At 33.1% G+C, this 18,650-nt stretch overlaps 1 protein-coding gene and 1 long non-coding RNA gene across 5 annotated transcripts in view; one reads left to right on the top strand and one right to left on the bottom strand.

The window, feature by feature from the left end:
• The window catches only part of ZMYM4 (zinc finger MYM-type containing 4), a 145,644-nt gene that overhangs the window by 85,573 nt on the left and 41,421 nt on the right, over positions 1–18,650 (bottom strand). For all 4 annotated transcript variants that reach the window (XM_032495893.1, XM_032495894.1, XM_032495897.1 and 1 more), the window contains exon 2: positions 4,284–4,329. In XM_032495893.1, coding sequence (XP_032351784.1) covers positions 4,284–4,329 — 46 coding nt within the window. The remainder of the gene's footprint in view (positions 1–4,283; positions 4,330–18,650) is intronic.
• LOC116668341 lies at positions 5,424–12,238 on the top strand. The gene is made up of 3 exons (XR_004325501.1): positions 5,424–5,435; positions 10,768–10,773; positions 11,712–12,238. It is a non-coding gene; the product is annotated as an uncharacterized LOC116668341 (long non-coding RNA).

Below are 18,650 nucleotides of genomic sequence, written 5' to 3'. Positions count from 1 at the left end.
GATGAAACATAAAATATAAATAATCCACTCTACTTGAAAATTTGAATTATTATTTAAAACCTTACACCAAGGAATCTCCAAGCTGAGATGGTTTCACTGGTAAGTTCTATAAAACATTTAATGAAGCTGTAACTCCAATCATACACAAAGTCATAAAAATCCTTAATGAAGTATAGCAAGTGAATCCAACCAATGTGACAGAGACCAACAATAATCAGTCCTAAATGACAAAATATGAGAACTATTTAACTGGAAACAAACATTAGTCAAAGGTGACAACTATCCTGATTATCACTTATAATGTAATCCTACAAGTTTCAGCAAAAACAATAAATATATAATTTGAGTCATCACTGGGAAAAAGAAAATACTTTTAGTTGATATGGTTTTATGTCTGGATAACTACAGACTTAAATTTTAAGACTACTAGATTTAATAAAGGAATTCATTAAGATAGCTAGACTATTCTTGCGATAAGAACCTAGAAATGGCTCTAGAAATAAAAATATAGTCCATTTGCAAAGGTGAAAAATAAGGTACTTAAATGATACAAGAAAAGCACAATATATATTACTTGAAAATAACTATAAAATTTAAGTAAACATCAAACATGTACTCTATCCTGAGTAGAAAAACATACTAAAATATAATTATTCCAAAAGTAACAAATAAATGTATGCATTTGCAATTAGAGTTCCAACAGAATATTTTTGGAAGTTGAATAAAATTACATTAAAGTTTAGTGGATGGATAGCCTTTAGAAAAGCTTTAAAGTAACAAAAGATACGACAGTGGCTTGACATAACAGATAAATGTCTATACCCCAAAGCCAAAAATACATAATAAAATATTTTTATAATAATATATACTAATAATAAAACCAATGACACTAGTATAAAAATAAATATTAATATTTGGTGTTAAATGTTAATGTGCAAATATATAAATGTTAATAGAATATAACAGAAATTCTAAAAAAAGTTCCCAAATATATAGAACTTGAATACATCTCAGTGGTACCAATTAAGTTTAGTGATGAAAACATCAATTATTTAGATTTAAAGATGAATTATTTAACATATGTTAGCACAATAAGCTATTCATCTGAAAAAAAAAAGTAGACCCCAATCTTATCCTATACTCAAAAAAATAATGTGATACAGAAAGCCAGAAGGCCCTGGATTCCTGATAACCAGAGCCATCTTATCATCTGGGCTTCTTTTATACAATAACATTTCTATTGCATTTCTGTTATACATAGTTGAACCTAACCTACTAGTTAATATAATTATAAAGATTTTTTTAAAAAATAATATATGTAAAGTTTTTCACAAACTGGTACATGGCAAGTGATCAAAATAATGAGTAATTTTTTAATCCAAATAACTGCACTTGATCAAATCAGCAATGCTCTTATTTTTCCCTTGAAGTTGTCAAGTCTGTTATGTTCAATGAATTTATTCTACAGTAAGAAAATTAACCATTGGTAAATGACCAGGTGGTTACCTTAGAGCCATTTAATCAGTAAAAGTCCTTGATTTAAGGAAGCAGCTATCTGAATGCATTAAAAAAAAAAAACTCTATATTCTATTTGAACTTCTTTCAAATTTCACATAAACTGGCAATGGTTAACGGAACATGACTTAGAGTAATCCACAGTGTCACTCACTTTCTCTAGCACCATGCCATCTTAAAAAATCCACAGCAAAATTCTCTGGACAAATGATGAACTACAAGTTGGACAACCCTACTTTCTCTTTCGATTTGCATAAAATACTAAAGCCTTTTTTTCTTTTAAATCTCTCACTGAAAACATACATATTTGGAAAGTCAGTTCAGCTTTTTCATGTTTAAACCAAAATTCCCAAAATCCTCATTGATGGGGTTACACTCTCTATCAGTTTATGTGTCCCAACAATTAGAAGACACTATTTTTCTGAAAAGTTTCAGAAGGGCTTTACCACCCTAGGAGGGCTGAATTTGATTATAAAAGAAGTATTTCAAGCACCATGTCCTTGGTGGTCCTGGGCAATGAATACGCAATAAGTCTGATATTATACAAAATACTTTGAGGCACTTGCCTGAGAAACAGTGCATCTCCTTTTTTCTGGACATTGATATCAAGCCAAAATGGTAGGCCCCGAATGCCCATCTTCAGAATCAGACACTTTCTCAATACCATCTATGTAGCAGTCTGCCCTTATTTCTCCTGAATAGGTGTCTGTGTTCCCAAGTCCCCTTCATGGAGGAAGGCCAGTCTCTCCTTCCAAGTTAGTCCCTAAATGATAAACTACCAGAAAGGGGGAGATAAAGGGTAATCTTCACCACACCATTTGCACTCAACATCTGGTATAAAATCACCTGCTTGTAAACCTCCATCATAAAAACGTCTGCAGGGATGCAGTAAAAAAGCACGAAGCACCAGAAACAGAAACCCCAAATGTTGAGTGTAGGGACCCATGTACACAAGCTTGGCTATTGCCTTAAGATTTCTGTTACCACTTTAAGACTATTGTTACTGTAATATCCTTGACAAATAAAGTATCAGATTAAAATCGTTATTAGAAAGTTATTTGATTCATTTCTATTACCAGTATATAGAATGGCAAAGGCATGTCCATAATCAGGAAATCAAAAATTATTTACTGAAAGTGAGAAGTAGTGGCTGAGGGATACCTTCTAACAGCCATCTTTTACTTTCTGACCCTGTATTCCCTGACCACAAATAACTGGTTCAAAGAATAGTATCAGATCCAAGCTGGCCCAATCGTAATCTTTTCCCTAGGAATCTGAAATCTAAAATGGATATACAGAAAGACTAAAAAAAAAAATCACTGGAGCATATCTGCTTTCTGATAGTACTAGAGAGAGCAGGTCCATGATCTCCTTTCCCTGAGTTCCCTGGAAGAAATTTGTTCTTTACCTCCTCTCTGAATTCTGTGAAAAACCCAATATACTTCTAAAGTTTTTTTCTGGATAAGCTAGCTAGAGTATTTTTTTTCCTTTAAATTTTATTTATTTTGGGGTTTGTTTGTTTTTAATTGAGGAGGTACCAGGGTTTGAACCCAGGACCTCATGCATACTAAGCACACGCTCCACCACTTGAGCTATACCCTACCCCTACCAGAGTCTATTTTTGTTGCTTGCATAAAACAAAGAGGACATTCAACACCTAAATCCACTGAAGATCAAGAGAACTAATTACCTCTCAATATATAGTCCAAAAACACGGTTATCACTTTAAAAATATTAACAAACTAATTCCAAAGAGAAAGAAGGTACTCACAGATACTTCTGGTGAAAGTAAACAAAACAAAAGAAATGCACATTCCCCTTGGCTCAGAATTCTAGATGATGAAATTTATCCTTCATAAACAAGTGCACAAATATCCTTTGATGATTCATCAATTCTATTCTTAGATTCACTAAAGTTATTGTGGTCATCATTTCATGATGTTTGTAAGCCAAAACATTATGCTGTATACCTTAAACTTACACAGTGCTGTATGTCAATTATATCTCAATAAAACTGGAAGGAAAAATGCTATTCTTAGAATTTATCCTACAAAAACACTTCAAGTAGACAAAGATGTGTATAGAAATGCGTATGTTTGTAACTAGTGAAAAAATAAAAATAACATACACACGTATAAAAGAGGAAGCTGGTTAAATTATAGTACAGCCATACAACAAAATACTGAGTAACCATTAGAAAAGATGCAATAGGTCTGAATCCAATAGATGTCTAGGCAGTTGTATGAAAAAAGCAAGAACAGTACTCAAAGATACATAAATCCCCATCTACCACATATAGATCTATATTCACGTTCATAGAAAAAAGTCTGGAAAGATATATATTAAACTTTTAAAACTGATTATCTTTAGAGAATGGTAAAGATTTTATTTTGTGTTTTATTCACTTTTGTATTGTGAAATTGAATGTATTACTTTTATAATCTAGAACACAAAGTTTTTTTTAAAGAGAATTATGTAACAATGGAAAGAATATAAAGAGAAAATTAAGAGACCCAGTATAAACAAAGTAGATATCTTTACTGAGTGGTAATTTCAATATGATTCATACATATACAAAGCATGACTATATTTCAACATTAATATTTACTTTAAAGAAAAGAGTAAGACTCTTACAATTCAGACTGATAAATCTAAACTAAATCAAATTGGACCATCACATTAATTAGTATAAATAAGTATAAAACAGTATAAGCCTAGATAAAGCATTTATCTAAAGACGTGATTTTTTTTTCTAAAATGGTACTTACAGTTCTCTACAATTTCATCAAAAACTGCACCAGTTTTCTGCTCAAACTGAAAAAGCAAAAAAGTAAAGAGAAAAGTAACATTATTATTATATTCTTCATTCATACTTTTTGGTGATCCTCCCCACTCCCCTAAGAGCTGTAATCTTTGACCCAAAGTATATGAATTCACAACAACATAAACAAAAATGCCAAATAGAGTAAAATAATATTTAGAATGAATAAAAGGGTTCTCAAGCCAAAGACCTCAAACCAAAAATGAAGAGATAAATGCATGCCCTCACTATAAAAAAGCTACTAATTTTTAAAAAATCATTTTCAGTCACAAAATACAGAGAATTATGTATATCTGCAATAATAACAAACACACCCAACACTTGCTGAGAACTTAGTAACATCACTTATTAAGAACCATATAAAACTTCTAATCAAAACTAACAGAAAATTAGCATCAACAGGTTTTGCTCTTAGGCTAAAGCCAAAAATCTGCTGCTCTTTAAATGAACGTTAGCCATATTACAGGGATGGTCCCTTTTTGAGTACATTAGGGCAAAAGACAGAAGCAGAGCCAAGTTTCAGGTAACTTCAGAGCTTTAAAACAGATATAGAGGGGGAAAAAAGTAAAACAGAAGCAACTCCACCCAGGAGGTAATAAACACAGTAGCATATTTCAACCTAGTCTTTAAAGGCAAGTGTGAGCATTCCAACCTCCTGCTTTCCTGCCTACTACTCATCAATGAGGCAAGAATGTGAGGAAGGCTGCTTCTTTTTTTTAACATTTTTTTATTGAGTTATAGTCATTTTACAATGTTGTGTCAAATTCCAGTGTAGAGCACAATTTTTCAGTTATTCATGAACATACATATATTCATTGTCACATTTTTTTTCACTGTGAACTACCAAAGATCTTGTATATATTTCCCTGTGCTATACAGTATAATCTTGTTTATCTATTCTACATATGCCTGTCAGTATCTACAAATTTTGAAATCCCAATCTGTCCCTTCCCACCCACCACCCCCTTGGCAACCACAAGTTTGTAATATATGTCTATGAGTCTGTTTCTGTTTTGTATTTATGGTTTTTTTTTATTTCACATATGAGCGATCTCATATGGTATTCTTTCTCTTCCTGGCTTACTTCACTTAGAATGACGTTCTCCAGGAACATCCATGTTGCTGCAAATGGCGTTTATGTTGTCGGGTTTTATGGCTGAATAGTATTCCATTGTATAAATATACCACATCTTCTTTATACAGTCATCTGTTGATGGACATTTAGGCTGCTTCCATGTCTTGGCTATTGTAAATAGTGTTGCTATGAACATTGGGGTGCAGGTGTTCTTTTGAAGTAGGGTTCCTTCTGGATATATGCCCAGGAGTGGGATTCCTGGGTCATATGGTAAGTCTATTCCTAGTCTTTTGAGGAATCTCCATACTGTTTTCCACAGTGGCTGCACCAAACTGCATTCCCACCAGCAGAGCAGGAGGGTTCCCTTTTCTCCACAGCCTCTCCAGCATCTGTCATTTATGGACTTTTGAATGATGGTCGTTCTATTCCAGCTGGTGTGAGGTGATACTTCATTGTAGTTTTGATTTGCATTTCTCTGATAATTAGTGATATTGAGCATTTTTTCATGTGCCTATTGATCATTTGTATTTCTCCCTTGGAGAATTGCTTGTTTAGGTCTTCTGCCCATTTTTGGATTGGGTTGTTTGCTTTTTTCTTATTATGTCGTATGAGCTGCTTATATATTCTGGAGATCAAGCCTCTGTCAGTTTCATTGTTTGCAAAAATTTTCTCCCATTCTGTAGGTTGTCGTTTTGTTTTACATATGGTTTCCTTTGCTGTGCAGAAGCTTGTAAGTTTCATTAGGTCCCATTTGCTTATTCTTGCTTTTATTTCCATTGCTTGTTTAGACTGCCCTAGGATAATATTTTTGAGATGTATGTGAGATAATCTTTTGCCTATATTTTCTTCTAGGAGGTTTATTGTATCTTGTCTTACGTTTAAGTCTTTGATCCATTTAGAGTTTATTTTTGTGTATGGTGTAAGGGAGTGTTATAGCTTCGTTGATTTAAATGCTGCTGTCCAGTTTTCCCAACACCATTTGCTGAAGAGACTCTCTTTATTCCATTGTATATTCTTGCCTCCTTTGTCGAAGATTAGTTGACCAAAAGTATGTGTGTTCATTTCTGGGCTCTCTATTCTGTTCCATTGGTCTATATGTCTATTTTTCTACCAATACCATGTTGTTTTGATTACTGTAGCTCTATAGTATTGTCTGAAGTCTGGGAGAGTTATTCCTCCAGCCTCTTTCTTTTTCTTCAGTAATGGTTTGGCAATTCTAGGTCTTTTGTGGTTCCATATAAATTTTATTATGATTTGTTCCTAGTTCTGTGAAATATGTCCTGGGTAATTTGATAGGGATTGCATTAAATCTGTAGATTGCCTTGGGCAGTGTGACCATTTTAACAATATTGACTCTTCCAATCCAAGAGCATTGGGTATCTTTCCATTTTTTTTAAGTCTTCTTTAATTTCCTTCATCAATGGTTTATAGTTTTCTGTGTATAATTCTTTCACCTTCTTGGTTAGATTTATTCCTAGGTATTTTATTATTCTGGGTGCTATTTTAAAGGGGATTGTTTCTTTACCTTCTTTTTCTGTTGATTCTTCATTATTGTAAAGAAATGCAACTGATTTTTGAACGTTAATCTTGTAACCTGCTACCTTGCTGAATTCTTTGATGAGTTCTAGTAGTTTTTGTGTGGACCTTTTAGGATTTTCTATATATATTATCATGTCATTGGCATATAGTGACACTTTTACCTCTTCTTTTCCAATTTGGATCCCTTTTATTTCTCTCTCTTGCCTGATTGCTGTGGCTAGGACCTCCAAGACTATGCTGAACAGAAGAGGTGATAGTGGGCAGCCTTGTCTTGTCCCAGATTGTAGTGGGAAGCTTTTGAGTTTTTCACCGTTGAGTACTATGCTGGCTGTAGGTTTGTCATATATAGCTTTTATTATGTTGAGATATGTCCCCTCTATACCCACTTCAGTGAGTTTTTATCATAAATAGGTGTTGAATCTTAACAAATGCTTTTTCTGCATCTTTTGAGATGATCATATGGTTTTTGTCCTTTCTCTTGCTGATGTGATGTATTACATTGATTGATTTGCATATGTTGAACCACTCTTGTGTTCCTGGGATGAACCCCACTTGATCACGATGTATAATCTTTTTTATGTGCTTTTGGATTCTATTTGCTAATATTTTGGTAAGGATTTTTGCATCTATGTTCATCAGTGATATTGGCCTGTAATTCTCTTTTTTGGTAGTGTCTTTGCCTGGTTTTGGTATCAGGGTGATGGTGGCTTCATAGCATGAGTTTGGGAGTATTCCCTCCTTTTCAATCTTCTGGAAGAGTTTGAGAAGGACTGATATGAGTTCTTCTTCGTATGTCTGGTAGAATTCCCTGGTGAAGCCATCTGGTTCTGGACTTTTATTTGTAGGGAGGTTTTTTTATTACTAAATTCGATTTCATTTCTAGTGATCAGTTTGTTCAAATGGTCAGTTTCTTCTTGGTTCAGTCTTGGTGGACTGTATGTTTCCAGAAACTTGTCCATCTCTTCTAGGTTATCCATTTTGGTTCCATATAGTTTTTCATAATATTCTCATATGATAGTCTGTATGTGTATGTTATTTGTTGTAATTTCTCAGTTTTCCTTTCTTATTTTGCTTATTTGTGCTTTCTCTTTTTTCTTCTTTGTGAATTCGGCCAGAGGTTTGTCGATTTTATTTACTTTTGGTTTGACTGATTTTTTCCTATTGTTTTTTTAATCTCTATTTTATTTATTTCCTCCTTGATTTTTATTATTGGAAGGCTACTTCTTGATAAACCTTACCTACTAAAACACAAGAGCATGTCTCCCCATTCAAGGGAAAAACTTCAGGGAAAAGGAACTACCTAGCTACCTACATAACTACAGAGGAAACACAAGAGCTAGCTATAGTAATCAACAGTATCTGATACTCATTAATGTGAACAGACAACCCAGGATCTCAGGTTTCTGAAAGAAATTAACTATGTGAAAGAGAAGGTTCAAGGTGAATTAACAGAATCACCACTTCAGAAGGAAACAATTTATAGAAAAGAAACTTCTAAAAAATATTTTAAGTGGTATCTGAGATATCTGAGAGACTACAGATGCAAAAAACTAAACACAGATGGCCATGAAAAGGAGACATGAGAAAATATTTGGAAACAAGAAAATGACTGCAAAAATAAAAATTTTATTGAGCAAGCTAATGACAAAGTTCTGAGTTTCCAAAAACCAAAAACAAAAAGTCAAAGAATTGGAAGCTATTTTATATGAAGACATAGAAGTTTAAACCATTAGGTCTAATAGCAATCTCAAAGGCATCCTCAAGGGAAAAAACAATACAGAGGTGAAATAACTGAAGAAAATTTCCCTGAACTAAATATATGAACATAATCTGAGATTGAACGGGTCCATCAAATACCAAACAGAAAGTTAAAAAACAAAATCTTGATATAATTTCAGAATTCAAAAAGTAAACAAAGGAGAAATTTAAAAATTGCAGAGCAGGTGATTTATTAAACACATTTAACATAACTGAATTCTACTATAAAACACAGAAAAGGAAAGGAAAGCAAAGCAAAGAAATAGTAAAGGCCACTCTATCTTTCATTTCACTCAATGAGCTATGCTCCAGAACAAAAGGGAAGTGGGAGATATGACTCTGCAAGCCAAAGAATGAAAAGCACTTGTCTGTATTGAAAAGAATCCAAGTGTTTGAAGATAATGCCCTTTTTGTACAATATTGCCTTTTCTTTTTCAGGTAATGAAAATGTTCTAAAATTAATGTGACTGCACAACTGTGAAAATACTAAAGAGTACTGAATTATGTATTTTAAATGGGTGAAATGCATGGCATACAAATTACATCTCTATTGAGCTGCTTTAAAAATACATTGGGAAAAATAATTCTATCAAGTTTAGGTATTAAAAGCTGAAAAGCACTACTGAAGTAAGATTAACTAGGGAGATGTTTTGTGGGCATATTCCAGTATTTTTTAAAGAGTAACTTTAAAAATGGATATTCAAATATGCTAAATAAATGGTATGTTTAATACAATGAAGGCACTCAGGTGCCATTTCATATGTTATAAGGTTACTTCATTTTAATGCAAACCTCTTATATACTTGAACTTCTTGATAAGGCACAGCATCAATTAAGGAGAGTCTATGTTTGACTCTTTTGATTTTGTTGTTGTCTTTATTTGTTTTAATTCAGATCTGCTGGTGACTACTCACTTAACATTGCACAAGCAGGTAACACTAACACTTCTCTCAATTATGGACTCCATCAGGACTCAAGAACACCTGCTTAGCCTATAATTTCACCAATGAGGTGACAATGAATGTACAAGCAGACTTAGCTCTGTGATAATATGGTGGTTTCACTAAATGTGTTTAGTTGCTTCTTGTCCAACCTATGTATTTATAAATAAGAAACTAGATAGAAACAGTAATTTAGCTTTGAAATAATGTACTACTACTCATCCCTCAAGTTTCTGGAAAGATTTAATTGAACTTAAAAGACAAGAATCTGTAATAACTGTTCTGTAGGGGCAACAATTTTCTCAATACTGTAAAATCAAAAAAAAAAAAATACATGAATACAGGTACACATTTAAGACACAAAATACCAGTTCATTTCCAGTTATCAAAAGTCTCATGGATGAATAAAAAAGATGTACGTACGTGTACACACACACACACACACACACACACACACACACACACACACACACACACACACTGGAATATTACTCAGCCATAAAAAATGCCATTTGCAGCAACATGGATGGAACTGGAGATCATCATTCTATGTGAAGTAAGCCAGAAAGAGAAAGAAAATTACCATATGATATTGCTTACATGTGGAATCTTTAAAAAAGACACAAATGAACTTATTTACAAAACAGAAACAGACTCACAGACAGAAAACAAGCTTATGATTACCAGGGGGTAAATGGGGCGCTAAGGGATAAATTGGGAGCTCGAAATTTGCAGATACTAACTACTATATATAAAATAGATAAACAAGCTTATACTGTATAGCACAGGGAACTATACTCAATATCTTACATTAACCTTTCAAAGAATATGAAAACAAATATATGTATGTATATGTATGACTGAAACATGCTGCATACAAGAAATTGACATGGTATTATCAACTGACTATACTTCAATAACTTTTTAAAAAGGCTCATGGTTTCCACTCATTTCAAAATATGTAACTGTTGCATATTTAAAGTTATAACATGAACGTTCTAACGTTGAGAGGTTTTTATTTTTTAAATCTCCTTATCCATAAAATATAGATGTAGTGCTACCTACACTTCCCAGGATTGTCAGGATGACTAAGTGAAAATATGTAGCATGGTATTTAGCAAACTGTAAATATACAGTAAATGTAAGCAATATTATTGTGCTTGTAATAAAAATCCCTTGTTTTGAAAACTGGGGTTCACTACAACATTTCATTTGTAAAAATATACCCATTGCTTAAAATAAAAGGAAAGCACTAGGGAAATGACGTAACCCTCTGTATTTCAAAAATTAAGCACTGGGCTTAAAGTATGTATATTTTTATATGAAACAAAACACTCAAGTTCCCTAACCCTGGAGGGGTCTAAAAACCCAATATACTGTGAATCGATAGACAAACCACCCACAACCACCTGTGAAAAAAATTAAAATTAATAATTTTTTGAAATCACAATTAGAAATTTATTGAATACTGGATAATTTTTATTTTTAAAAAGTTAATTTTATCTTCCATATAACTTCACAAATTCCATGAATATAGTTGATAGAATACTAATACCATAAACATTCTTCTCAAACTGATTTTAGTATCTGCAACAATTTGAGCGTTTATATGATAAACTAATTCAATGAAAACTAAGGAACAGACCAACAGCTCTAAAATAGCTGAGGGAGCTGAAGCTAGGCTTTTGAGTGATTAAGTAGAGACTGAAACCTGTCAAATGTACTTTACTATCTTCTCTAAAACTTACTCTTTTCACCACTGGTCCCTTTTTCATTTTAGTAGAAGCCTAACCACCCTGAGTTAAACAAGAACTCTCAAAAAAATTTCCCCCATTCCCTTCAATTGATCACTAGTAAGAACTATCATTTCTACTTCTAACATATCTTGGTATTTTAGCTAAATCTCTACTCGCCACGGTGAGCTAAACTTTAAAAGAGGTCAGAATAGGCAAAGAAATTGTTCCTTAATTTAAGATCTGAAAGATGACTAAGAATTAAAACAGGTGAAAAGGTGGGAGAAAAGATTCAAGAAAAAAACACCTAAGGTAAAGATTCTTAGCAGGAGGAAAAATAGAGAATTCAAAGAATAAAAAAGGCTAAGTGGACTAGAATTCTAGCTACAGCAGCTCATCACTGTAAGATAAAAGCTGACAACAAACCATCAGCCAAACACTGCAAGACATTCTTCACAGACAGGGTGACTACATATTCCAGTTAGCCGAAAGCATCTCAGTTTAGGCCTATCATCTCCATGTACCTGTCAGTGTGCTTCCTTTCATTCTCAAAAGTGTCTCAGTTTGGTCATCCTAAGTATTAGTCATGTTTAGACACTGGACTTTATCCCAAGAAAAACCACTAAAGGACATGGCAAGAAGGAAGATTTGAGTTCTGAAAACAATCACTCTGGCTATGGAGTAGTCAGTTCCTACTCTACCCAGTGTTCCCATCCTATCTCTCCTATTGTTTTCCTCCTACTAGGAATGATTTCTAACTGATTAAATCCCAACGCTTCTTTAAAATGCGGCTCTTCAATGAGGCCTCTTCTAAATACCCATTTAGAATTCATGACTTCTGCTCTATAGTACTTGATTTATACTTCATTTATAGTCACTTGTGGCACAGTTAACTTATGAATATGTCAGTATCACTTTCTAGATAAGTCTTTAAGTCTTTCTTATCCTGGGATTCCCATAGATCCTAGCACATTGTGTTGTCGCAGTATCTTTTTAATTAACTGAATGCCATAAATTTGCATTTCTCAGTATTTGTCATGCAAAACCTGCAAGATGCTCTAAAGAAGGTATTAACAATACTTGTCAATTTATCAAATACTAAGAACTCTAAAACTAAAGAAACCTGTATTGCTTGTTTCACCCAGCATTTTCCAAATGTACCTGACTACAGAACCCTTTTGAAGGATAACACTTATTAACATACTACACAACCATTGTGGGAAATGATATTAGCAACAGAGGTTCTATACGTTTTAATACAAGAAGGTCATCTTTAAATTTAGTAATATACTACAAAGTAATATTTTTTATATTTTTTAAAAATTATCATGCCATGTGACCACCTGTTGTTTTCACAAGCACTGTATAAACAAGGACTTTTCTACTTGATAGTTTAACAAACACATAGAACAGAATGCAATTATTTAATATGTTAGAGAATATTTCTTCCAAATTTTAAGCCAAATTTAATAAGGAAATACAAAATGAGAATAGTAAATACTTCATTTCTACCACTCTTCCTTCTAAACTTCTCCTTCTGCCACTAATCAACAAAGCACTCTTTCATACAAAATTCAGATGTTACCAGAATTCTTCTCAACTCAAAATTCAGTTTTCCATTAATAATCAATTGAAGTTGGCAGATAAGATCGAATATCTGTCATTTAATTACCATCAATGCGGGAATATTACTACTGTTTTACTTTGCTCTGAAAGTACTAGCCAATGCAACAAGAAACAATGTACAGTGTAAAAACAGTGAAAAGGAAACAAACTTATCATTTTTTATAGGCTATATGCCTATCCACTTAAACAGTCCAAGAGCATAGGCTGAAAAAATATCAGGAATAAGAATACATATCCATAGAGTAACTCTTTACAATATTCAAGAAATCAACAGCATTCCTGTGAACCAGCAATAATTAGTTAATATATAAAAGATCCAATTCACAATAACAACTACATACAAAAAGTTCTGAAAATAAACCTAATATAAAAAAATCATTATTAAAAAACTGCAAAACCTTTCAAAGGGTAAATAGATGATATATCATGTTTACAAGAAAAAAATCAATACTATGAAGAACTCAATTTCCTCACACACAGGGAGGTGAGAGGTAACTAGACAAAACCATTATCGAGGAAATGTGAAAGAATAAAAGTATAAAGAACATCCAGGGAAATGTTGAATTATAATAGTAACAAGGAGAAAAATATGCCCTATTATATGTAAAGATACAATAACTAGAATATGTGGTACTGCCACAGCAAGCAATAGATTAATGAAACGGAATAGAAAAATAAAGTTCAACGTATATAAGAATTAGAGTATGACCAGTGACCATTTAAGGTGGAAAAATCTGGATCACCACCTCACATTTTATACCGAAATAAAATACTGACAGACTGAAAACAAACTGAAAAAAACTGAAAACAAAACAAAACAAACAAAAAAAGAAAACACTACAAGACAAGAAGTCTTTTAACCAGAAATAAAAGCAAATTCTCATGAGAAAGTTTAATAAACTTGACCATATTAAAAATAAAAATTGTTTGGAAAAACTTAAAGACAATGGGGGAACATTCGTATTAATAATAATCACAATGGTTAATATCCTACTTATAAAGCCATCCTAAAACCTACCGAGTAGCATCCAAATAGAAATGATCAAAGACCATAAATAAGCAGTAAACATTCAATCTCACCTGAAGTCAAAATTAAAATGAGATACCATTTTCTCTCAGACTAGCAAAGGTACAAATAAATGGAAACAGAACTCTCTTTTTTTAAACCTAAGTGTATCAAGGAAATTTCTCATTATACAGAGATCTAAATCACTCCTTTAAGGGGGAGGGTATATAGCTCAAGTGGTAGTACGCATGCTTAGCTTGCATGAGATCCTGGGTTTGATCCCCAGTACCTCCGCTAAAAATAAATAAACCTAATTACCCCCCACCAGAAAACAACAACAACATAAATCACTCCTTTTAGCAGCTGCACAGTCTTGTACTATATTATGCTGATAAGCATTTGGGATACTTCAAGTTTTCCAAATGTAATATTGAAGTTGTCATCCTTGTACATAAAGTTGACTTATTTACATGAATGTGTATATACACATGTGTGTGTGTAATCAATTCCTAAAAGCGGAATCATGAGGTTAAAGGTCACAGACACTTAAATTTTTGACAGATGTTAACAAATTGTTCACCAAAAGCATTCCACTAATATATACAGATACTAGTAGGATAAGTACCTGTTTCTCAAGAACTTCACCACTACCTGACATGAAGTTTTATTCATCATTTTCAATTTTGTAGGAAAAGATATTATTCATTTTTTAAACCTGCATTTTGTTGCTTTATTTATATTTAATTATTTTCATTTTTAAAATGTTGAATAAGAATCTTTCTATCATTTCTATCAACTGCCTGATAATGGAATTTTTTAGATGACCTGAGCAATGTTCCCAAACAATTATAATAAGTGGTTAATAGTTAGGAAGAATCTTACATTGTGCCTGGCATTTTTTTCAAGCACTTTACATGACTTAATTCAATATAACCCCCCCAAATCTCATCAAATAAGTACTGTTAATACCTCTATTTTACAGATGAAGAAACAGAGGTACTAAGAAGTTAAGAGAATACACAAACATACACACAGAGCCCTCAAAAAAGCTCCCCTGAAAAAAGCCCCAAACTTCCGAATCTCCAAAATCTGGCCCCACTTCCTCTATTGCTTCATCTTTTCCTGCCTTCATGTTCCCATTACATCCCCATCCCCAAAGCAAATGCTCTACTCAATCTATTAGGTAGTTTCATGCTTCTACACCACTGTGCACAGCGCTTAAGCTTTTGCAATCTTAAATCAATAGTGAATATTCATTTAGCTTTCGTGACTGAGCTGAAGTTACAACTCTTTAATGATGCCATAATCTCACATAATCCACATACATCCAACATCCTGAACTAAACAGAATTCACAATTCTTTCCCAGCACTTCTACTACAGATGTATCTATGATAGCAACTATAAAAGCTTTACTCCCATGTTCAAGAAGCTATAAGAAATCAAGTACCCATCCACATTTCTAATGCTGTATCATGAAATATCCTATTGTTTTTGTAGACCAATCTTCTGACAATGACAGGGGTTATACAAACCTGGAGCTGTAACCCCATTTTGGAGACTATCTGAAAAAGAAATACTTAACACTGTTTTTATACAAAAGCCTTTAGAGTTAACCAAATTGTAAAAATAACCTAGTTTCTTTCAACAGAACCTATATGAAATCAAGATTCATAAAGAATTAGAGATTCCATATTTCATAAAGCAGGGGGCAAGTTAAAGTATATCCTAGTCTAGAGATTTCTGTCAGTTCCATACTGCTGTAAGCATAGCACCTACAACAATGCCTAACATACAACAGTTCAATAAATGTTTGCTGAACAAAAGAATTACTTTTACTAGTTAGTAACTAATTAAAAATTCGTTATATACTAAAAACTCAAACATCCTAAATGTACTTCAAAATTCACAAGAGTCTTAAAAATTAAGCAGGAGCATCAAGTAGTTTTTATGTTTGCAACAGACCACTCGGAATTAAATGTCCAATCTTCTTCCCTCAACCCCACAAGTCAATGCTAGCTTTCCCTATTGCTACTTCAATTCAAACATCCCTTACTTATACTTTCAAATTTATTCATACTGATCATCTTTATAATCATTTTATCAACTTGGAAAATGTAACAAATTTGTTATGGGAAAATATATTTTTTATACAGGCAGTACTCACTTTGCAGTGAATAATCAAAGGGAAAAAATTACCATTGTTCTGTGATCTGTAAAATTTTAAAAACATTTAGAACTCTTTTACTGTCAGCTAAAAACGTACAGGGAAACAAAAAACACTCTAACTAATATTTACTACTTTATAATTTAAAACATAAGAAACATTGAGAAACAAATTGTTTTCTTTGTAAAAACCTTACCAGGAATAGACAGTGCTCACCTTTTTCTTTTCTTAGTGTAACTTATGATACAGAACAAGTATTTTTTTCCACGCACAGAACAAGTATTTTTTTCCACGCCTTAGCAAACTTCATAATACTTTCCAAGTTCCAACACTGTATACTTTGCCCTTTCAATCTTGTCATATATTTCCAAGAGTTCCTTTAATGTGAAAATTTTGTCAAAGTCACTGCCTCTAGGATATCTTCATCCTTTCTGCCACAATCATATTCTTCATTTCTGTTCATAAATTTGCCTTTACCAAGTTCCTCAGGCTTCATAAGTATACTTTTCAGTTTATGACCACTTCATGATCCCATGTCTTTCATCAGATAAATTATTGATGGGACTGCCTTCCAAAACAGGCCTACCCCACATTAAATAGTTGATGATCTTAATTACTTCCTCAATTAATCTTTGGAATCTAAGTGTAAAATTCACAGCAGCATCTCTACCTGCTCTAACAGCTTTTTTTTTGATTGAATGAAAGATTCTTTAAATTCTATAGTGTTTTACAATTTTCAAAAGTTTCACACACATAATTTCAAATAATCCCATCACCCTTTGTTAAAATCCTCTACCCTGATAGTGCCCTCCCCCTTCCCATTGGTAACCACTAGTTTGTTCTTTATATTTGTGAGTCTACTTCTTTTTTGTTTTATTCTCTAGTTTCTTGTATTTTTTAGATTCCACATATAATTGCTACCATACAGTATTTGTCTTTCTCTGACTTATTTCAATTAGCATTATACCCTCTGAGTCCATCCATGTTGTTGCATATGGCAAGATTTCCTTCGTTTTTAGGGCTGAGTAGTATTTCATTGTGTGTGTGTAGGTGTGTGTGGGTGTATGTGGGTGTGTATACACATCTTCTTTATCCATTCATCTGTTAATGAACAGTTTGGTTGCTTCCACACTTTAGCAATTGTAAATAATGCTGCTATAAATGTTAGAGTGCATGTATTTTTTCAAATTAGTGTTTTTGTTTTTTTCAGATATATACCTGGGAGTGGAATTGCTGGGTTATATGGTTAGTTTTATTTTTAGCTTTCTGAGAAACCTCCATACTGTTTTCCACAGTGGCGGCACCAATTTACATACCCACCAACAGTGTAGGAGGGTCCCCTTTTCTCCACATCCTCATCAACACTTATTGTTTGTGTTCTTTCTAATGACAGCCATCTCCTTTTGGTTTTGAATGGCATTTCCCTAATGATTAGTGATGTTGAGGACCTTTTCATATGCCTGTTGGCCATCTGCATTTTCTCTTTGGAAAAATGTCTATTCAATTCTGCTTATTTTTTAATTGGCTTGTTTGTTTGTTTTTTTAAATGTTCAGTTATATGAGCTGTTTTTATATGTTGGATATTAATCCCTTATTGATCATGTCATTTGCAAATATCTTTTCCCGTTCAATAGGTTGTCTTTTCATTTTGTCGATGTTTTTTTCCTGTGCTGTGCAAAAGCTTTTAAGCTTAATTATGTCCCATTTGTTTATTTTTGCTTTTGTTTGCTTTAAGAGAGGGATCCAAAACAACATTGCTGCAATTTATGTCAGAGAGTGTTCCGCCCATGTTTTCCTCTAGGAGATTTAAAGCATCTGGTCTTACACCTAGGTTTCTAATCCATTTTGAGTTGATTTTTGTATATGGCATATGAGAACATCCTAATTTCATTCTTTTACAAGTAGCTGTCCAGTTTTCCCAGCACCACTTACTGAAGGGGCTGTTTTTTCTCCATTGTATATTCTTGCCTCCTTTGTCATAAACTGACCTTAAGTGTGTGGATTTATTTCTGAAGAAATTTTCACTTACCAGTAATGAACTTTTTACTAAATGCACAGAGGAATACCTTGTTTTACTATGCTTCATTTTAGTGTGCTTTGAAGATACTTTATTTTTTACAAATTGAAGGTTTGTGGCAACCCTGTCAAGTCAGCCATCAGCACTATTTTTTCCAGAAGCATTTGCTCACTTCCTGTCTGTGTCACATTTTGGTAATTCTCACAATATTTCAAATTTTTTCATTATCATATCTTTTATGGTTATCTGTGATCAGTAATCTTTGATGTTATTACCATTTTTAACTGTTTCAGGGTGCCACAAACTGCAGCTATATAAGACAGTGAACGTAACTGACAAATGTGTTGTGTATTCTGACTGCTCCACCGACTGGTGGTTTCCCATCTCTATCCCTCTCCTCAGGGCTCTTCATTTCTTGAGACACAACAATATTGAAATTAAGCTAATTAAAAC

This window comes from Camelus ferus, chromosome 13, assembly GCF_009834535.1.
Source record: "Camelus ferus isolate YT-003-E chromosome 13, BCGSAC_Cfer_1.0, whole genome shotgun sequence".
Classification (NCBI taxonomy): Eukaryota; Metazoa; Chordata; class Mammalia; order Artiodactyla; family Camelidae; genus Camelus; species Camelus ferus.
This window is presented reverse-complemented; position numbering and strand designations above follow the sequence as displayed.